The sequence below is a fragment of the Dendrobium catenatum genome, unplaced genomic scaffold, assembly GCF_001605985.2.
Source record: "Dendrobium catenatum unplaced genomic scaffold, ASM160598v2 original_scaffold_96786, whole genome shotgun sequence".
NCBI classification, from domain to species: Eukaryota; Viridiplantae; Streptophyta; class Magnoliopsida; order Asparagales; family Orchidaceae; genus Dendrobium; species Dendrobium catenatum.
The window spans coordinates 745988-768840 of NW_021415225.1; the positions used below are offsets into that span (position 1 = coordinate 745988).

General features: G+C 35.7%; 1 protein-coding gene across 1 annotated transcript; it reads right to left on the reverse strand.

Annotated features, from left to right (window-relative positions):
• Window positions 1-5268: 5268 nt before the first annotated feature.
• On the reverse strand, window positions 5269-22376 carry LOC110108998 (myosin-10). The gene is made up of 5 exons (XM_020839885.2): window positions 20872-22376; window positions 20674-20750; window positions 17237-17348; window positions 16976-17092; window positions 5269-5860 (listed from the first exon to the last, which is right to left on the reverse strand). Exons 1-5 carry the CDS (start codon window positions 22195-22197, stop codon window positions 5519-5521), a joined length of 1974 nt encoding a protein of 657 aa, XP_020695544.1. The 5' UTR covers window positions 22198-22376; the 3' UTR covers window positions 5269-5518.
• Between the last annotated feature and the right edge of the window lie 477 nt (window positions 22377-22853).

The following is a 22853-nucleotide window of genomic DNA, read 5'->3' on the forward strand; positions in this document are numbered from 1 at the left end:
TTGAATGGCATAGTAAAAGAGAAAAATCTGCATAGGTGAGAAGTGATTCCATTGCTTCCACCAAGCTTAACATTTGCAATTACTTGACTTCTGATGAATATTTTTTTATTTTGCAACCTGCACGACTCTCAGTCGTCTCAGAAGAACAAGATGCAGATATGAAATTAAAACAAGATGCAGATAAGAAAATATGTAAGCTGTATTTTTTTGAAGATTCAGTCAAGCAGATAAGATAAAATGAAGAAAGAAATAGAACAAGTGGAGAAGTAGGGATTCACCAAACAACTAAAACATACCTTCAAAATGATGAAGGCAGCTGCGACTACGAACGAGACTACGAGAGTGCTCCACCCGTCTAGCGATCTCTTCACCCAGCGGCAAACTTGAAATTTTCGAACAGAGAGCGATGGCGAAAGAAAACTGCGGATGTACGAATCGAGGCAAGCTGGCTCGGATGAGAAGATTTAGGGCAAAAAAATTTTTGTGAGGGGGGGGGGGCAAATTTCCGAAACTGCCCCTCCACTAGAGTATTTTTTTTTTATTTTAGGGTGGGCATTTGCCCACCCTCAGCCTGCCTTGGATCCGTCCGTGCCGACTCGGACCAAACCGGTCTTGGATTTCTCACAAACACAAGCAAGCAGCCCTGCCGCCTTTCATTCACGCAATCAACCGCAATCTTCGTCTCTCTTAAACAAGAACGACCCGAGTGACTCCTAGCTGCGGTTCCCTCTCTCTAGTCGCGCTAATCATGTGATTCTTCTCACTCCTTTTATTCTCCCGCCCGTGCTCTCTCTCTCTCTCTCTCTCTCTCTCTCTCTCTCTCTCTCTCTCTCTCTCTCTCTCTCTCTTCGCTAAATAAAAGCCTAGGACATCATATTCTCCTCTTTCTGCTTGTTGCAGCCGCCAAAATACTCTCTTCTCCTCCCTCTTCACTAGCTCATTGCTCGCAATGACAGCCTCGAGTAAGTTCCTCCTTCAATTTTGAATTCAAACTCTTATATTTTCTCTTCTCCTTCCTTATTTCTTCCTCTTTATTATCAAGATATGGAAGTAGATATCCTCTTTTGTAATAGTTTTACTAGATTTGATTTGATGTTGCCTTGATTCATTGTTATGATGGATTTTAATTTGTTTTCGGAGGAGGCCTCATTTTAGGTTTAATTTGATCTTGAATCCTATGTTATTTATATATTTTTAGATCATATTATTGTTCATAATTAATTTTGGTGTTTATATATGATGACGTGGCTAAGATTGATTGGAATATTCTTCATTATGCCTCGATGAGCGTGCTTAATGTTATTTTGGTTTTTAATTGCTACTTGTAGGATTATAGTTTGGTGGAGATGAGCGAGCAGCTTCTGAAGTTGGAGTTAGTAGCTAACACAGTAAGTAACTATTATTTATTTTGGAATAAGCATACCCTTTTTTGTTAGAGGCTTTATAATTTTGTTGCTTGTGATAGATTTTCGATAATTATATTGCCGGTTCTATTCCTAATATTTATTATTATTGTGTTATATTAAAAAAACATATTTATGGCTTATATTAAAATCATCTTATGATAGAAATAATATTATTTTGATTTGTTGATGCATGATATTTTAGCATTTAAAATGGTTTATATTGTAAAAGGTTAAATTTATATACAATAGTTCTATTCATGTAGTATATGATTCTCATGTTGTAAATCATGTTTGTTATATAAATTGTAATTGTCATATTGAATTTCATAATACATGTTGATTATATGTAATAGCACTTGTACTGTGTATTTATGTGCATGTTGATATAACCCTATTGATTTTTTTCTAGCCAGAGTCGATGGGTCCTAAGAATTACGACTCTACATGAAATCAGTGTCTTTTTTTTGGTTGGTGTTTACCTTCCCGATATGGATATATGATAAACTGATAATAGTTGCATCTATGTTTAAATGTATAAAAATATAAGCAACATGAATTTGAAGTAATAAATGATTGATAGGTCATTTTGAGGTATAATTATACCTAGTGTAGTGTAATTGTAAACTTTGAAGTGATTTGGAATCAATAACTAATTTGCATATAGTCGTGTATATTAGAATATGTTATAGAAAACATAGCATATCTCATGGTAATTTTTAATATAGTTATTATAAGTTAGTACTCCCCTCTTTTAGTTGTTCATATTGCATCCCCCACTCATTTGTCGTTTATACTTTGATATTAATAGTTACTTGCTGAGTTTAATTTATCAAATTCACTTGTTGTCCTTTTTAGTAGTTCATAAAGGTTTGTTTTGTGGACCGCCGCCTCAAGAGCAGGGTTACCATCAGTAGATTATTTTTTGTCTTTATTATTTTACAGTAGTTCAATATGTTTATATTTTATGAAGAACTTTGTTATTTGGATGTATTGATTATTTGAACTTCTATTAATAAGTTAGCTTTATTTCACTTTCTATGTTTACTCTTATGCGTATATATAGATTTTTCCTTAACCCCCTTCATATATCAGTTGGCTATATAAATATAATGATTTACACGTTATAAAGCTTACGACTTGACTCAATAATCTTATCAACTCTATGAACCCATGATAATTCTGATCTTATTTTGATAATAATCATTATATGATTGAAAAAATTAATGTGGGTGATTTTAGGATTGAAACTTTGCTTATATTTCAATAAAAGCTTCAAGACTATATGAAGCGTTATCACATTAAAAAATAATATTCAAGAAACATATAGTTTATTTAGAGTGGCATTTGTAATTGTAAGATGAATGGCTCATATTTGACTCAAGCTCTTATATTAGATTTAATTAAATTTTCTTTAATTTATTTTTTTCAATCAATATATAATGTAAATCAATTTATTAGATTTTTGTGAGAAGAAAAAAAAAACTAATTATGATCCATTTTTTCTTAATTTACTAATTAAGATTTAATCATATTTATAATGGAAAATTGAGCTTTTAATTTTGATTCCATTAAGTCAGTTGCATTTTGTAAATGAAAAATCATGTACATTGTTGTTTTATATGTTTATTTTATATTCATTAAGTTATCAAAAATTAATAAGTTAATCATATTTACAACTTTGCCACTCATATGGATGTTGACCTGCACTAAGTGCGAAGAGGCCCGTCCCAAATAGTCCCTAAGAAGAGATTTAGTAACATTTTTGTTTTATAAATAAGTGTTGGATAGCACTCATCCGATTAAGCGAGTACGAGGGAGTGATGATTTTTCAACGGGCTTGAGCAACAAAGGAGTTTGACTTGTTTATTTCCCATCCAACACTTTTTGCTATTTTTCAAAAACTTTTATAGTGGAAAGCTGATTTCTACAAAGCGAAGTTGTTTTCTTCCCATAAATTGTATAATTAATTTTATAAAACATTGTAGTCATCCCAAACATACCCCATGAAGATTTAGTGACATTTTTGTTTTATAAATAAGTATTGGATAGCACTCACCAGATTAAGCGCGTATGAGGGAGTGATGATTTTTCAACTTGCTTAAGCAACAAAGGAGTTTGACTTGTGGAACAGAGTGGGTGATGGAATCCTAATTTGGGCAAGGATTAGGCATGAGTCATTTATGGCATTAGGTTGTGCTTGAGTAGATAAATATTTTGACAAAAAAAGATATTTTAATCATCGCCATTTTTTTATAACTGTGAGTTTGAACTTAGTATTTTTTCATAAGTATTTTGGCTCTAAAAGAGATCCAATGTATGAGCTATTTATAATGTTAAATTGTACACATAGAGATGAGCCTTTTGAGATCAAGATCATCATCATTATTTTTAGTAGAGTAATTTGGATCCATGAATATTTCTAAACTTATTCCAATGAATCCAACAATCAAAATTTTGATCCATCAACTCTATTGGACTTGAGAAATTCAGATATTCAAAATGGTATCCTCTACTCAATGATTGGAGACATTGCCAATGGTGATCATTGCTAGACCAACTAAATGACCAAGCCAGCCTTGGTCCAACCAAGTCAATTGAGCAATTGGCTTAAAGATGAAACTTTCAGGTTACTCTCACTTCAATAGAGATATGACTTGGACTCTTCGATATGCATGCTTATATAAAATAGTATGGTGAAAAGTCCAAAGTATCCCTCCTAAAATTTAAAAAGGTATCATAATTCCACATTTTAAGAACACTTAAAATAAACCATAAACCATGAGAAACCATTCATATATAAAAAAAATATATCCTTTCATTGATATTTATCTATGATTTTCTCTCATCTACACTTATTCCAAGAGAGAGATCATCCTAATATTATCATCCATTTAATCTTGATCACCAATTCCCCCTCCTCTTAAGAGAAAAGCTCGTCCCTATACCTACAATCATTTGTTAAATCATATCATGTCAATGACCCCATCCCTTCAAGAGAATGGTTGACCTAACTATCCTTAATTATTTTCCAACTACATTATCCACATTCAATCATCGCTAGATCACCTAATCTCTTTTCATTTCAAGAGAATTAATGTTCTCAACCTCCTTTTATGATCCCTTGAACAATTAGGCTTCATTTGAGATAATTTTTTTACTTATTTTTAAAGTAATTTTCTAGTAAAAAAATTAAAATTTTAAAACAGAAAGAAAGTCTTCCCAAACGAAGCCTTAGTCTTGTTCAAATTAAAGTTTCAATTTGTCGCTTAACAAACCATTTAAATTTCAAGATCTTATCTTAATTTACTTTTATAACCATTTTTTAGTAATTCTAAAGAATATTCATTAGTAATTACTATTCTATATTGTTTGGAGCATTTTTGCAATCACCATAAAATCTTTGTATAGCAAAATTACCTTTTTTTTTCTTATATCTGTGAAAGGCTGTCAAATATACGAGAAATTATTCTGTGCAGATGCTGAACGCAGCTCTACATCCAAAGACCAACCAAAATGAGCCACGTCAACAATATCGAGCGATATCGAGCCGCAGTACCAATATGGCTCATTCTGGTTGATCTCTAGACGGCGTTCAGCATCTGCACAGAATAATTTCTTCAAATGTACACCCTACCTATTTTCTCATCAACTTAGGGATCAACATTAATGATTTTTGCATTTAGGTTTCTTTTGGAGACTTTTGAGTCAATTAAGATAAACTCACACGTATATCATATATGCAAGCTTGAAACTCAATACCTCTTATCTTCTAATCAAAACTCTCAACCAACAGATCAAGATAAGTTGCATCATTTAGCTTTTCTAACAAGAAAGAAAAATGAAAGAAATGAACGACCAAAAATAGTAAAAGAATACATGAACTTCATTTACCATTAAAATTTATAATTTAATAGTTGCAGAACAACTATATTTCACACATTCATGCCTTGATCTTCATCAGTAAAAAGCTCTTCATTCCTGATTCTGCTCACACTAGCAAATCCCAACACTTCCCTACTTTGGAATAATGAAAAGAATACAAACCCATAACCTTCAATCAAGATTACAAGAAAGCAATGAATTATCACATTTCTGGAAAAAACTGCACAAACCTAAATAAGGGGTTCTGATAGTTCCATCTCATTGGAGTTCTCCTGCACATCTGTTTGGTATCTTACAGAGTCTAATCCCAGCCATTGCCATGGCCAACATACATATCTGTGGCTGTTTCGACCGGTCGAGTCATTCTTATCGAGCTGTTCGAGTTGTCGTGTTAGCTCTTCCACCCTCTCCCTCAACCTGCCAGCTCTTACATCAGCTAGCTTAAGAGAAGTCTCTGCTGCATCTCTGGCAGCTATTGCTGCAGCAGCAGTCTCTTCTTTGAACTTGAGCTTGTTCTCAAACTCCATCATGGCATGCTTTGCTTCCTCCAGCTCTTGGCGCAAATATGATAGCTTCACCGTGAAAACCAAGTTATGAGAAAAGAGTAGTATGCAAAGAAATCTTTTGCAATGGGTTTTCAGAATTTAGGACAAGCCAGTTTGCTGGAAAATTATGAAGTTCGGGGGTATTTGGATGCGAAGGCTTGATAAAGCAACGGGGATTCTCTATTTCAGAATAATGCTTCACTAAAGGGAAATATCAAAATCTTGCAATTTTCTTCGCTCCTATTCCCCAACTCAACGTGAGAATATGGACCACTTGGGGTTGAGGCGGCAAAAAAGAAAAATCCAATTTTTTTGGGGAACGAAGTCTTACTCTCTATTTTAAAGAAAACAGCGAAGAAAGAGGGAAGAGGGCGTGGTAGAAATGAGACTACGGCTTCGTTTGGGACGGCTTTCTTCCTGCTTCTTAAAGTTGTTTTTAGTAAAAAATTAAAAAATTTGTACTACAAAAGCAGTAAAAAAGCTGTCCCAAACGAAGCCTTGGGACAGCTTTCTTACTGCTTCTTAAAGCATCTTTCTAGTACAAAGAAAACAGCTTTAAAAAACAGTAAGAATGCTGTCTCAAATGAAGCCTAACAGTAAACATAGGACCAACATCAGTAAGGGCTAGTGGACATTCTGACCTTAGCCTCTCCAATAACACCCTATAAAGCATGGGATAGCAAGGTTTACCTGAGATTTTGTATGGAATTAGGTTTATGACGTGTAGGGCAGAAAAAGTTTGAACGTGGCAGATTAGGATGTTGTACAATAATGTAGATGAATTTTATAGAGGAGATGACGTTAATAGAGTCAATATAGGATCTTCAACCATAACATATGAAAGACAACTTGAAGCCTCTCCCTGGGAATTCAGGGAAAGCGTGGAAAAATAAACGTTGTGTCCTAATGCAAATCTTGAAGTCCACAATTATTAAAATGTGCATTAAGATGAACATGCTTGATGTTTATTGTAGGAGTTCTAATTTTAGAAAACTGGTGTTCTCAAAAGCATTGTAGGTGCTCGTCTAGGCAACTCGAGCAAGGCAAGGTTAGATCTTATCATCTCACACTTATCCCAAGAAGGCACAATTATTAAGGAGACGCCTAAGCAATTGACTTGATCTATGATAATAGTCTATGAGGCGCTCCCCTCAATAATGTAGAACTTTTTTCATTATTTAATATATGAAGGGAACATATATTAAAGTAATTGTTAAAGAGAAATATACATTCTATTATCTCTTATCATTAGAGGGGTCCTCTATTTATACTATAAAAAAATTACAATATTCCAAGATACAACCAGATAAACAAATACCACTCACTAAATATAGAAACATTTTCTAACTAATGTTTTTTCTATGTTAACACTCCCCTTAAAACTAGAACATATATATCAACTAGATGAAGCTTGTTGTATAATTTGAAAAATGAAGAAATTCTAGAGACTTGGTAGATAAATCAGCTAGTTATTCTTTGCTAACACGAATAGTGATGATATTCTTTGATAGAACAGCATCCCTATAATAAGTTGACAAACAACTTCGATATGTGTAATTCTTTTATGATAAATTAAATTGCTAGCAATTTAAATAATAGTTTGAAACCATAAGTAGTGATCAGAAAACTAAACTCAGAAAGAGTTTACAACCACATCATTTCCCATGTGGAGTGATCTATAGCACTATATTACGCTTCAACACTATATCTAGCCATAATTGCCTACTTCTTACTCCTCTAGGTTATAAGATTTCAACTAATAAAAATATATTGTCCAGGAATCAACTATTTTTAACAGATCCAACATAATCAACATTTTCATGAGTTTCAACCCTTAAGAGATTATTTCTTTGACTAGCTCTTTCCCAAGAGATTTTTTAAGAGCCTCCCAATGTTTATTCTTGGGATTTTACATATCTTGATTAAACACACCAGCAGAAAAGGATGAATTAAGGAAGTGATAGACAAAAAAGATAAGCTTATCAACCAAATAATGGTAGGGAGAAGTGTCTTCAAGAATTTCCAAATTTTCAAATGTTCATCAAATATTCAAACATGGGAGAGTTGATAGGCTTGCATCCAAGAAGATCATTTTCTTCAAGAAATTCTAGTAGTATAATTTCTTTGAGAGAGAAAGAGACATCAAGAAAGAACTTTGGGTATTCAAAATCTTTGGTTATAAACAACTTTTAAAGATAATATTTTATTTCAACAATGCTAGAATTGTAACTTCTAATAGTAAAAATGTCATCAACATACACCATAAAAATTATGTCAGAGGAAGTGTCAAATAAAAATTGAATAATCAACAGACCTACTTTACAGTCTAACATCAGTTAGCACCTTGTAGAGTTTGTCAAACTCTTTACACGAAATTTATATTAACCCATATATAACTGATAGAAAGGTTCAAGATGGACCGGTCCAGTCAGCCCAAGGTTTACAGAAGGCTGAAGCCTGCTGTTCTGCCCAGGCAAGGTTCCTCCCCCTTTGGAGTGAGGTCCACAACTTAAGCAGAGAGAGAATGGAGGCGGTTAGGAGGGAATTTTGAATTGGAAGGGCATTTTAGTCTTTTGAGAGATTACTTTTTATACTTTAAGCAGAAGGATTGCATTAGGGTTATGATCATTTTTTGTATTTGCTAAAATTCTATTGGTACTTGGCATTCTTGGGCTCTAATTGCGTCTAGAAAGTTAGAAGAGATAGATACTCTTTCCGAATTGAGGTTCAATTGTATCTTGGTATTTTCCTTCTGATTTCATCAATTGCAATGTTATTATTGCAGTTTTTCAGGATTTGTTTGGAGATGTGTGGGGGACATGTCGCTGAAATTCCATTATTAACAAGTTCCACTTGAGTTCTATAGGATATTAGGTGTTTCCTATCAATTTGGCATCAGAGTGGTGTTCGGGGCTGGAATTTGGATTGTTTTGGCTGATTTATGCAGCATATTTCGTCGTCTATCTGTTGATTTCTGCTGTTTTTCGGGTTGAATTCCTAAATCTTGATTCTAACAAAGATTCGGATATCGATGGCGGCAAGAAAGTTGATGTTTTGAAAGAACGTCTTGAGGGGGAGATGAGTCAAATCAAAACGATGGTGGAATATAGAATTTTCTCCATCGAAGATAAATTTTTGGACCTCCAAGAGATGGTGAAGAAGATATGGGATCATCAAAACCAAAAGGCGACATCGGAGGCAAGAGAGCCAGTAGGAAGAAATACAAACTCTGAAAATCATTGGGATGAAAATGATGTGGAGATCTTAGAGGGAGAAGGGAGAAGACCCCATTTGGAACCTTTTCAGAGGGTGCATAGAGGTGGAAGGTATGGGGAGAGGCATGTATATGTGGAGCATGAGCAAAGGGGTGCTGATTGGGAAAGAAATGAGAGAGATTACGGTAGGAGACTTGCTAATTTTGAAGGGAAAAATGGGGAAATCATAGAAGGGTTTGGGTACGAACTTGGAAAGAAGGATTGGATACTCTTTTTTTTTTTTTTTTTGAAGGAAAAGCAGAAAATTGCATTAAAAAAGAAAAGGAATGGCATCCACTTGGGGAAGGGAAAATTATGGAGGAATTAGAGGAAATGGGGGAGAACCGAAGGTCCGGAAGTTGAAGATGTCCATCTTTGAGGGGGAGGATGCACACAAGTGAATCTATAAGGTAGAGAGATATTTCGTCATCAATGGATTGACGGAGGAGGAGAGATTGATGGCAGCTGGTCTATATTTGGAAGGGAAGGTATTGACTTGGTACTAATTGAGAGACATGAAGTGGCCCATACGGAGTTGGGAGGGTTGTTTAGTCCTTTGAGAGATTTTTTTTCTTTTTTTTTAGATTATTTTTGTATGTTTTAAGTAGAAGGATTGCATTAGGTTTAGGATCATCTTTTGTATTTGCTGAAATTTTATTGGTTCTTGGGCTCTAGCGGCATCTAGAGAGTTACGAGAGATACATCCTCCTCTCGAATTGAGGATGAATTGTATCTTGGTATTTTCCTTCCGATTTCATCAATTACTACGTTATTATTATTGTTTTTCTAGATTTGTTTAGAGATTTGTGGGGAAATATCGCTGAAATCTCATTATTGACAAGTTCCACTTGAGCTCAAGTGTTTCCTATCAATAACCTTGTAAAAGCTTGCATATTTTGGTCTCCCTCGTAGCAATGTACCCAAGAGATGGCTTCATATAAATAGCTTCAATAAAATCCCCATAGGGAAAAGCATTGTTGACATTCATTTGCAGTATTAGTCCATACTTAATTAATGGCAATAGAGAGAAGAAGACGAGAAGAATTAAGAAATGCAACAAGGAGAAAACCTAAAATTAATTTATACCACAGGCATGTGTATGTCCTTACGCTAGCAAACAAGGCTTATAGTGTTCAATAAAACTAACAAGATGAATCTTAACGTGAAGACCCAGCAATATGAAATAAATTTAACCCTAAGATGAGGTCTAACTAATCCCAAGTATAACAAATAATTAAAAAAAAAAAAGTATAACAACCAATAAAAACGCCTTTTTAATTTTTTTTATGTGCTTTCATTTAGAGTCAAGTAGAGGCTCACGATATAACCTAGGAATAGAAATAGTGGACATGGACGGCAAGCTGACCAAAAGATGATAGAAGTTCAAAATACATAAAGGACTATAGTAAATGGTCCGCACATTTAAGTTTACCTATTTATAAATCAGCAGTAAGACGTAGATTTGAAGGATTAATTTCAGGTGATGCTCAGCTGTGGTAGATGAAATGAACAGAGGTGCTTTAGTAGCGGAAAAAGAGGCCTGGGAATATAAATTTATGGGGGAGGAGTAGACAACAGAAAAGCGATTGTAGAAGATGAAGCATGAAAGATTTAAAAAGATGTCTCATGAAAGGTAGCATCGCTATAGACATATAGTTGTTATGTTGATGGATCATAAAGCTGATAATATTTTTTATCACAAGAATACCCCAAAAAAATGAACTAGATGGTGTTGGGCAGAGCTAATCATGGAATGGGCAAATTGAGAGAAAAAAAAAAAAAAAAACATAGTTGTAGAATATAAAAGTAAGATGAAAAGTAGTGATGTAGAACAAGAATATCAAATTTATTGCAAATTTGACAACTTTCCATTAATGATAAAAAAGATGGGCTTTATTATTGTGTGGTGTATAGAACAAGATGTTAAATGAGGTGGTGGACACAATGCAAGAGAGAAGATGAAATATTACATGAAAGATTAAGTCATGACAAGGAAGAAATAATATAGTAATATTCATAAGAAAATAACATGTAAAGATTAAAAAAAAAATTACGAAGGCTCACCAAACTCATAATAGGAGAGATCCATCAGGTTCTACCCTTACATTGCTTTCAAACAACAATCACAATATAACTTAACCATGTATACTTTCTAATACAAAACCTATATAAATTTATAATATTTCCATTATCTTTCATGAATAAAAGAAATACATAAAAATCCTTATAAAAAAAGGGTTGGTTGGCTACATCATTGATCCATAGACTTTTGATTTCAATCTTTATTTGTTTGATTCTTCCCACAATCATCTTGTGAATAAAAATATGAATGGATCTTTGATTGATAAAGCATACAAACCTTCCTTGCATTTGGTACCATAATGAAAGAAGAGAAAGCGATTGGCCAAATTTCCCATGCTTCATTTTATCAAGATTTCGTTCAAAGTTCAAACTATTAAGGAAAATTCCATCTTGATTCCTTCTTGAAATCCTCTTTGATTGCTCCATATTTGATGAAGATGACAATAATAAAAGATTTCATTCTTTTTGGATGGAAATAATGAAAATATTTCTTTGCATAATTGAATGATGGTGATGGAAATGGTATTCTTTCCATCTCTAGATAATATTAATAATAGCAATCAGCTTCTCTTCTTATGATAATGATGGTGATAATGGCAACATAACACTTTTCAAATTAAGAAAATTTTCATAAATTAAAAAGTTTCCAAATTTGTAACAAAATCTTTCTACCGCATTTCAAGAACTCTAATCCAAAGAGTTAAAAATATTTGTAGCAGCTTGACTAGCATTGTTTGAATGACACTAAAAGGGGAAAATAAGAGTGGAAAAGCTAGTAATCTTAATTGGAAGATAAAAACAGCATGCATTATCAGACTAATAATTTTCAAATAAAAACTCACATTGAAGGCGATAAAGTGGAACTAAATTTAAATAACAAAACTATTAATGACGAAAAAATGTGGATAATTACAGGAAATTGAAAATAAGAGAATCACAAGAAATGATAAAAATAGATTTACCTCTCATTCAAAAGATAAGCAAGGGTGGTTTTTAAGATTAAAATGAGGAAAAAAATCAAGCAGATGAATATTAATGATGCTTATGAAAAAGAAAAAAGAACTATAAAATTTATAGTTCCTTTTATCTACTGAGCTTGTTAACTATTCAATGATGTCCATTTGGATATTTAAGTGGCTAGTGGAAGCTTGGGAGGTAAGGTCAAAATCTAAATTCTAAAGCCTCTGGAATTTCATTAGTTGAGAGTACCATTGCCTAAAAAGGAGACAGCTTACACAAATAATCTAATCAAGGATAATAAGGATGGATTGGATAAGCGTGGGTGTTCTAATGCATAACATTCATCGATTCTCTAGTTAATTGCCTGCTTAGGATAGTGTCAGTATTCATTGCTATTCACAATACTAGGGAAAAAATATTTGAATTGCTAGATAATTTTATGGAGTGAACTGTAGAGAGGAATGTTGTCCAAGTGATATCTAACAAGGGAAGTAACTGTTTAATTGGTTACTTTCATTCTATGAAGGAGCTTTGTGGTTGGCTAAAAAAGGAATGCGGTGTAAAAGGAATATTTTGATGTTGTTTGGATGAGTGTAAAATGAATGCATGAGATTACTTTTTTTCTTTGGTTTAAAGTAAAATAAATACAGTTTAAAGTCCGAAGAGGGTGATGGTTAGTGGCTAATAGTGGCGGTGGTGGCTGTTTGATGTGATGCAAACATACGAAAACAAGAATTGCACTTTAGAGATTAATAAGAGATTATTAACTTCGCAATGTTAACAATAAAGTCTAGCTTATTCAAGTAGAGTTCAAGAAAAATCATGATAGATTAAACCATGGTAATTGATTACAATTGAGGATTGCTAGAGCCTTGCCAAATAATAACCAAAAGAAAGTCAAATAATGCAAATAGCTATGATAAACAAAAGCCTCACGTTTAAAATATAGATCCTTCACCTTGACGTCCTTCACTCGCTCTTGATAGTGGTGGTTAGCGGAAGAGGATCGTAAGTAGACTCAGCAATGCCACTAGAAGACAGGTGATGCCGAGAGGGCTCGTCGCCGGGGAAGAAGCCGGAGTTGGAGGAGCGGGTGGATGGCCGTCGATGGTCCACTCGTAGTCCGGAATTTGACCGTCGATGACGGGCACAAGGATGGGGAGAATTCGATCCAAGTAATCTCCAATGGTGTTTTCGTGTTCAAAACCCACGTCAAACAATGGAGATCGTATAATGTTAATATTACCGTAGGCGTCGAACACAAGTCCCCATTCGAGTTCGGGATCCGCCATGCAACATGGAAGTGAAGATGAGCGGTCACCACAAGAAATTCCAAGAGGGAAAGTGGTCAGCTAGGGTGGAGAGGCCAATAGGAAAAGCAAAGATTACCAAATATGAAATAATGTCAGATTTTTGAAATTGGAGGGACTTGGTTGGAAAAACCAAGTCAATTCCGGAGAGGAGCTCGGGTAGGAGAGCAAGACTTAAGAAAAATTTCAGATTTCTGAAACTGAATTCTAATGAGGAGAAGTGGGGGAGGGAGCTAATTTGAAAATCAAATTAATTTCCAAAGGAGGGGGCCGGCGGTTAGTGAGGGATTAGGAGAGTTAATGGGAGGCAATTAATGTAATTGGAGAGAGAAGAAAAAACCAAGGAGAGGGGCCGGCCAAGCATAGAGAGGGAGAAGAATATTTAACTTAAATAGGTGGGGCCCACATGGCTAACAAAGGTTTAAATAAAAAACTGAAATATATTTCAAGTTTTTAAAATAGGGAAGTTTCCTAAGAGGGTATTAATTAAGACTAATTTGAATTCAAATTCAAATTGAAATCTAATTAATTTGGAGACCTCAAATTAAGGAACTAAATTAGGAAAGTAGAAGGGCTTCATGAAAACTGACATTTGAATTCCGGATTCAATGGGGGAAGTCGGCGGCAAGACTGAGAGGCTGCACGGGTTGGGCGGCCGGGCCTCTTGGCCGGTGGGGAGGTGCAGCCAGCGGGCAGCAGGCGTCCAGCTGGGAAGGGGCGGCGGGATTGGAGGTTTGGGGAGAGGATTGTGAGGGGAAATCCAAGGGAAAGAAGATCACGGTCTTGGGTAGAGAATGGGAGAATTTGAAGCTCTCGAACCACAAGTTTTTCTCCACTAGAACTCACGAAGAGATCTAAACCAATCTCTCCTCAAGAACTCACCAAGAGATCAAAAGGAGATTGGGAACTCACAAAGAGAACAACGAAATAAAATTTTCATTTATCAAAAAACTGAAATTACAATGCTTGAGGCCTCATATAAATAGGCCAAAATGAAAAACAAGAAATGACGCAAATGCCCTTCCGGGCTATATAAGCAACTCAATGCCCATAGGGGCAAACTAGGAAACAGGAAATACAATCATAAAATAAAATGCAAATAAATCAGAAGTAGAGGCTCTGGATCGTAGCCGTCGATCTGCATCTCCGTCGATGGTACACATGTCGAAATCTGATGTCCTCATCACTGTTGATGAATATTGGGAAGATCCTCAAAATGAAGAAGACTAAAAAAAGTAATTTGACAAAGTAGATTTCTCTACGATCATACCAATATGCATTAAATATGATGGCAAAGTTTACCAAAAAGAAAATGTTGATTAAGTGTAGAGTCTATGAATATAAGAGTGCTCTTAAAAATGCATTTGCATCAGTGAAATGGATGAGTGGATGCGCTAAGGACAATAAAAGGAAATGGACAATATGGAGATTACTCTTTCCAACAAGCTTACCACTTTAAAGGAAACCGACTATGCATTACTACTACTTCACTCCATCAATATCGCATCACAGTATGCCATAGTGGTGATCTCGTGGCACATACCAGTAGGGACAAAAATTTACATCTAGTGCATCTTTTGGCCGAAATTACGATGGGACATCTGTTGATTTCTGAAGAAACGTACAATTGGCCACTAGTTTAAAGGGGTCAGCCAAAAATAACGAGATATGTACTCTTCCCATTACAAATTTGATCTAGGAAGATTTGAGCATCGACTTTGTGTTGGGGTTCCCACAAACCAAACATGGTGTGGACCCCATTATGAGCGTCATCGACTATTTCTCCAAGATGATCCACATCACAACTTGCTAGAAACGGTGAATGCGGCCAACCTATTTTTCAAGAAAATTATATTCCTCCACTCCCTCATAGTTTAACATCCAATTGGGATGTCAAATTGATCAGTTTTTTTTAATAGAACTTTGGAAGCGACTTCAAATCTAAATAGGTATAACTAACCATCCACAAAGGATTTAGTTGAACTTCCCAAGCCCAAGAGAAACAATGTCGCCAAGATGGCTAACTCGTCTTGATAATATGTTGCAGGATGTAAGAAAAAAATTAACTGAGAGTACTCAAAGCTACAAACAAGTAAAAGACCAAAGAATACCGGAGATCAAAGACATTTAAAGTGGTGACCTAGTTATGCAAAGAAAGATTCCTTGTCAGATCGTTCCCCCATGTTAGGCATATTAACAACACCTACACTATGTTGCTACCTCCAGATATGAACTTGTCTTGCACACTCAACATTTATAATATCTACACTGATCACCCTCTTGACAATAGACAAACAAACTTACAAACTAAATTTCGAGTTCTTCTGGGTAAGGGATATGATGCAACAGCTCATACCATGACTCTTATATTAGTATTTTCATAATGTATACTTTGGTATTTATTAATTGTGTATAACAAAATTAGCATAGTGATTTTTAGTTGCTTTCGGTTGAAAGGAAGGGGAGGAATATATTTCCTCCCAAAAAAGTGGTGGTCTAGAATTATCCACAGTTTCAAAAAAATTATTACTGCTAGTGAAAAGCACATTTTCGTTTCTTCCTCCATATCCGTACCCTCCTAATTTCTACACGAGAAGTCATGCTCTTTTATCTTAAAAAGCATATTATGTCAACCCCTCCATAGTTGACAATGGCTCTTAGCTGATAAAATCAGGAAAGTTTGCCCCTCACAGAAAATCAAATGTTCATGTTGACCATTTTACAAAAGAACACATGATACTTTCAAGTTCTCAATCTTTGAGATTTCAATACAGCCATAATGCAAATAAGAATATCATATCTCATATTGAATACAAATTTACAAAATGCCAAATAGGACTGAAACCCAATTAATATGCATGACTTTAGAAATTCTGATATCAAAATTCACGTATAGTATCACATTGGGGAAGAAAACACACTAAAAAGGACAAAAATAAAAGTGAACTATCTTAACAATATCCAAATTAATTTTATGAAAGTTTAGATTCAATCACTTAAGGATGAATGGAAATTTAATATATATATATATAAAAATTATTAATATATATATATATATATATATATCCAAAAACCAAGGTTTTTAAAACTTCCCTATTTAACAAACTAATACCAAGGTTTTTAAAATGATCTATAAAATCTATGTATTTGCATGTGCTATGATAATACCATTGAGAATTTAATGAAAATCACAAATACAAGTATATAAATGAGGAGAGGAAGATAATCTTCAAGATAAACAAATAAAGTAATATGACTATCAAAGTATGTGAGAATAATTTGGGGCTAGCACAAGACTACTCAGCTAACTTTAGTTCAGAGGTAGGTAAGCGGCTGTCATGATATCTAAAAAGCTTTAGTTAATCTTAAGTCAGTTAACTACACTAAGTAAAATATATCCTTCAAGCAACTGGATAATTTCCTTGATATTTGGTAACTATTGAAGTAAAGGCATAGATAAGCAAAAGTTAGACAAAAGATCACAGGTTATTCCCAGATTTAAAAAATTTCCAAAGATTAATTATATGTGCAAGTACCTGTGCGAGAAACTCTTGTTCAACCTCCTTGCCTGCTGCAGCTTCCTGCTCTGCTGCCAGTTTCCATCTAGCAATTTCTTCCTCAGCAGCTGCAATGTCTGTCATGAGACCTTCAACCTTTATCATAAAAGGGATTATTTAGTTAGCAGCTCCTAACAAATATTTCCTATAAAATATATGACTATTAGAACTTAGGATTAAATGATGTTATTGGAAAAAAATAATCAGATTGCATAAGGAAGGAGTATTAATTTTTATTACACTTTCATTTGCCATATGCTCCTTCTCCTCAAGTTCCTTTATTTGCAGCATTAACTGGCCAATCTCTTTTGCTTGAGCATCTAAGTGTGCCTTAAGAAGACTAGACTCTGCCCTTAATCCAGTAAAAGTCGTACAAAAACAAGAAATATAATTAGCAAAGCAACAGAACTCATTTCAGCAAATTGTCAAACTTGTAAGCTCGTAAGTTGGACCATCTTCAACTTGTGAATGGAAAAGATTTCTTCCTCTTTGATATTGCATCATTAAAGTAGGCTTTCAAATAAGCTTAAATAAAATTTACAAAACATCAGTTCAATAAAGGAAAACAGATAGTTTCCTGCACAAAAAATGTGAGGAGGCCTAAAATATTAAAACTTGTAAAATGCAAATGTAAAGCAACCCAGAAATATATGCCACTAAACAAGCCTAGCCATTAAGCAATTTCTATTACTATTCACTTTAGTTAGCTCAAGGAAAACAGCTTTTCAAGCATCCAAAGTGTAAAAAAGAAGAAATACTATCAGAATAGCATAATCTACTTTTAAAAGACAATTAAAGTGCCAAAAATGCAAACCAGCAATCATTTTTCATCCCTTTGATGTTAACCATCCCTAAAAACAAAAACAAAAAAAAAACTCAAATTAATTAATCACCCAAAAGGCCTGAACTGGTGGATGGGGTAATATGGCATGTAGGTTTCTCCAGGCTTTTCATAAAAAGAAAAAAAAGGGCAGTTAGATGGCCATAATCAGAGAAGCAGTTGGATTTTTTAATAAGCTAGTGAAGCAGTTACATTATTTTTATTCTATAAATTAGAGGAAAGTAATCAACATTTTATGATAGAAAAGTTTCTTAATACATAGTTGAAACATTAATTATTAAAAACTTAGAAAAAATAGTGTAAATGATAATCTGAAGATTGAGAAGGCACATAAAAGTAACTGTTCTGTGGAAAAACTGAATAATAATTTAGGTGATGAGAATATGAAAGAACATTAGCCAGTATTAGAAACAAAATGCTTTAGCATAGTTATAACAACTCGCTTAGTGCGCTTAATCAAAGTTGAACACGTGTCAAAGTAATTCTGATTTTGGGGTTGGCTAGTCTATGATGCACCGGATTGTGTGCTTATGTGAGCCGGCGGCATAACATACCACCATAACAAACTACTGCAGTATCCACTACTTTATTTTCTGTTTTTAGTATGGCTCAATTGCTTACAGCTTTTCAGTAGTTACATTAATATAGCTAGAGTACAAATGCAAGAGATACAAATAGGAGAAGAAAAAGAGAAACTGTAGCTTTTTATCTTCATCTTTACAATAGCTATACAAAGAGAATACAGAGGTATTCTTCTCCCTATTCTTGTTTGCTTGTTTGCTGTCTTTTGGCTTATTGTTTTCCAGGTACCTCGATCCTGCAGAAGGACATCAGTCTAGCAACACCAGTCAACATAATTTAAATGTCAAAAAGAAGATTCACAGTGCCAACCCAAATCAACCTCGTAGAGTTACTCATGACCTATCGGCCAGTCTCGAGGTTCTCTGATTAGCTTTCAACCCAAACCAATCAAATCATCTGCAAGCAACCAACAAAAAAATGCATCATTTTAGCCTAAACTATCTCTTTATATCCTAACAAACCTGTAACCATCATTACCTGATCCAATTGCTCAAGATATGCCATATGGCCACTTCCTATACAAAAAAAACTAAATGTCGGGGCTATCCTATGCCGTGTAACAATGGCTCTCTACCATGTCTCCACATCGCTCACAGAGAAGAATTGTTAGTCATTCGATAATTTGATGGTATTAATTGATCTTGTTCAAGCTCGTCATGTGGACCAAATTCTTTGACACTATCAAAGTCAGTCGCTCATGGCCATCAACTCATTCTCCACCTCAAACAAAATTCCAACTACAAATAAATCCTCCTTGGTGTAACAATCCAAACTCTTAACTATCGAGATATTGTCTGCTTTGACATAAAAGCCTCACGGTTTTGTCCTATTGATGTAACTTCTCAGTAGGTCAACCATCCAAAAATTGTTTCAGGATGAGCACGCTTAACTGCGGAGTTCCTTAATGAAAATCTAGCCATTACACCAAAAGCGCCTCGATGTTTAAGAGTTAACTTTCTTTTGCTCAAGGGGTTTCATAATCTCCCCCACTTAAGTAAATGACGTCCTCGTCATCATCTTTATCCCATAATCATCCACCAAGCAGATAGGACTCTAGAGATGACCCCAACAAATTCAAGTGGTGGCTCCCATCATGTAGCACTTTGTTCCATACAGGGTTCAAGAGGTGTCTCCCATGGCATAGCACTTTGTCTTGTATGGCACTTAGCTCCCCTCTTCTGGCAAGTATATTGCTCTGATACTATTTGTAATAGTCCAAACTCTTAACTATCGAGATATTGTCCGCTTTGGCATAAAAGCCTCACAAATTTGTCCTATTGGTGTAACTTCACAGTAGGTCACCCATCCCGGAATTGCTTCGGGATGAGCACGCTTAACTGCGGAGTTCCTTAATGAAATTCCAACAATTACACCAAAAAGCGCCTCAATGTTTAAGAGTTAGCTTTCCTTTAAGGGATTTCACACTTAGCCTCTAGAAGGGATTTGTTTTAAATTTTTTTCATGGGTGAAATCTTGTATCCTTGCAGACTACAGAACTGAGAGCTTGTATCTTCTTCATTCAATATAGTGAAATCTTCTCCTACAGTGGACGTAAGCCAACAGGCCAAATCACCTAAAACTACCTAAGTCATTGTATGATGCATCCTCTTTGTTCTCTCCTGCTCCTCTAACCTTCCTGCAAGTCGGAATTTGCCCTAAATCAAAGAGCAAACCAATTTGGAGCCTCATTTTTCCCCTTCTTTCTCTTTAGTGAACCGATAATAACTCTGCTCTAATTTGACCCGTCACTTTTCCCAAACCACTTCTCACCATCCACAATGATGTTTGAATAGCTTGGACAAATGTAATTAATTTGGATAAATGAATAATTGTAAATCCAAAATGATATTGTCATAGCATGCACATGAAAACATATGGAATAATTTCCCATCTTTTTCTGTGGAGTAAATCTTTGGTTTTATCAATTATAATTTTCTTTTAATCCCTTAGACATCAATACGTATAATAGGCAAGGTTAAACTTGGTCAACTAATGTACTGATTTATGAGTTCAAAGACAATTCCTAGTTGTCTCAAATTTAACACATAATAAATTTTTAGAAAATAAGCTTTAACAACTAATGACATAAGAGTGTCTGTTATTGGTTGTTGGTTATTGTATAAATGGGACAAAAGCTGCAACAAATGAGCAATTTCAAGAAAATTCAGAGATTAAGGATTTTAATTTAAGGGTCGAGCGTAGGGAATGTTAGCATTTGCAATATAAATGGATATTCAAGCTGTGTGATAAATACCTGAGAGCTTCTACCAAATGCCTAAGTTCAACGATCTCAATTTGAGAGGTCTTGACTGTATTCTCCAGAGCACCAGCCTTCAAAAGAACGAAGGAGATCAAAGAATTTCACAGTGTGCACAGTCAAAAACTATACAAAGACAATGGTGATGAATCTTGATAGTGGATGGCAGGTATATCAAGCTAAAAAGCTATTTACCAGGGTATAGACTTCATCTTCTGCTTCCCCATAAGAACCATTCTTATCATGTCCATTAAGCTTCAAATCTATACCAGCCTCTCTGAGCCCTTCCTCTGCCACTTGTAGCACCCGATTGGTCTTGGAGGAGAGTGCACTTCTAAGCAAAGTTCCAATATGCTGCTTCTCTCCCAACAAAGCAGAAACCTTCTCCTCCCGATCTTTTACTTCCCGATTTACCTTTTCTATCCTTGACTTCACTTTCTCACAAGCAACGCTGGCTAACTCATAAATGGATACCGTGCCTTCCAAGGATGTCCGCAAATTCTGATCTACGTCCATTTCCTTCCACACGAAGGATGAATCCAATGAGTACGACTGATCTATTGAGTTTTCATCAGCAATCCTAACAATCTCATTAATCTGTTCATAGGCTTTTGATATGTGTTTCAATTGATCTATTATCACAGGCCTTTGAGCGTCCAGTTTGGTTTCCAAATTCCTCAACTTTACCGAAGAGTCATCCCCAAACTGTTTCAGTTCTGCAATCTCCCTCTCCATCTCCGAAATCCTTGAATCTCTCTCCTCAACCATCTTACCCAAAACATCAATTTCAGTGCCCTTCTTTGTTACTTCCTCCCTAAGTCCGCTGATCGTGGCCTCTAGCTGTGACATCTCAATTGCTATCTCGTAGTTCCGCTGTTCAATTTGCTCCCGCGCCTCGTCCCTCGACTTGACAGCCGCTTCAATCTGCGCAGTGAGTTCTTCCGCGATCTCGTTCGCACGCTTGATGACGCCGTAGGCCACAGCAGGCAGGCCGGTGTACTTCTGTGAGCGGGGGAGTCCTCCGACGGAGAAATTCTTGAAACCGCTGACCTTGGACGAGATCTTCTCGATGCCAGTAACCATCATCTGGGCGGCAGTCTCTATTTCCGCCCTCGAGGAATCCTTAAGCCTGAAAGCCTCTTCCTTCTGCCGTAAGGCCTCCTCCTTCTGCTTGAGCGCCTCCTGCTCCAGCCGCAAGGCCTCGTCTTTCTGCCTAAGAGCTTCGGAGAGCTCGGCGCTGACGCGTTCAGCGGATCGGGCCGACTCGTCCTTCTCGCGGAGAGCGTCATCTCGCTTTTTTATGACATCCTGGGCGAAGGCCTTCAAGCGGTTAACAGATGTCTGGAGTTCTACACGGGCATCCTCGGCGGACTTCCGCGAGCGGCGCTCCTGTTCCAATTCAGCCAGGAGATCTCGGAGGCGTTGGTCGGCGGCGGATACGTTGGAAGGGGATGCGGTTGAGGGGTCTTCGTCGTTATCGACGTCGCTAAGGACATCGTCGTCGAGGACCTCACTAGCCATAGTTGGAGGAATTCAATCTGTGATGAAAGAAATAAAAAAAAGATGATCACCCACCAACAAGGAGTGTTTGCCTCCCTTACGGTCGTTTTGGACGAGGAGATCCCACCGATGGCAGCACCGACTCCGAGCAACGGAGCAGTCGAGCATTGAAAATTTTCTTGTGTTATTTGGTAAACAGGTTATTTGAAATTATATACAAATACCCAAACCAACAAAGAAATCTCATGACATTAGGGTTAGTTACGAGAGTAGGATTAGATTTAGTTTGGGACAGTTTTATAGGATTTTTTTTTTTTAATTGGCAGAATAACAATGGTTTAAAGTTGTATCAAAAGAAGCCATAATGAAAGGATCTAAGGCACCGTGGATAGGGAGAAATTATTCTGTGAGGATATCGCAAAACGTCATTTAGAGATCAACCAAAATGCCTCATGTCAACGATACCGAGTGGCGGTACCAATCACAAGGGTGATGTGGCACATTATGGTTGGTCTCTGAACGGCGTTCGACATCCGCACATAATAATTTCCCAATGAAGAATGTTTTTATTACACGTTATGAAATAGTGAATAGCCCAGCACCTAATCAAATCCTACAACTAGATTCAAAGCACGATAAAGAAGCAGTATGCATATCATTAGTTAATTCATAATAAA

Excerpts from the sequence above, each read along its gene's own strand:
- LOC110108998 (XM_020839885.2), bottom strand. The coding sequence starts at position 22,197 with ATGGCTAGTGAGGTCCTCGACGACGATGTCCTTAGCGACGTCGATAAC. Across the intron at positions 17,093-17,236 it reads AGCATATGGCAAATGAAAGT|GTTGAAGGTCTCATGACAGA; the intron begins GTAATAAAAATT and ends TTTATGATAAAG. Across the intron at positions 5,861-16,975 it reads AACAAGAGTTTCTCGCACAG|CTATCATATTTGCGCCAAGA; the intron begins GTACTTGCACAT and ends TTCACGGTGAAG.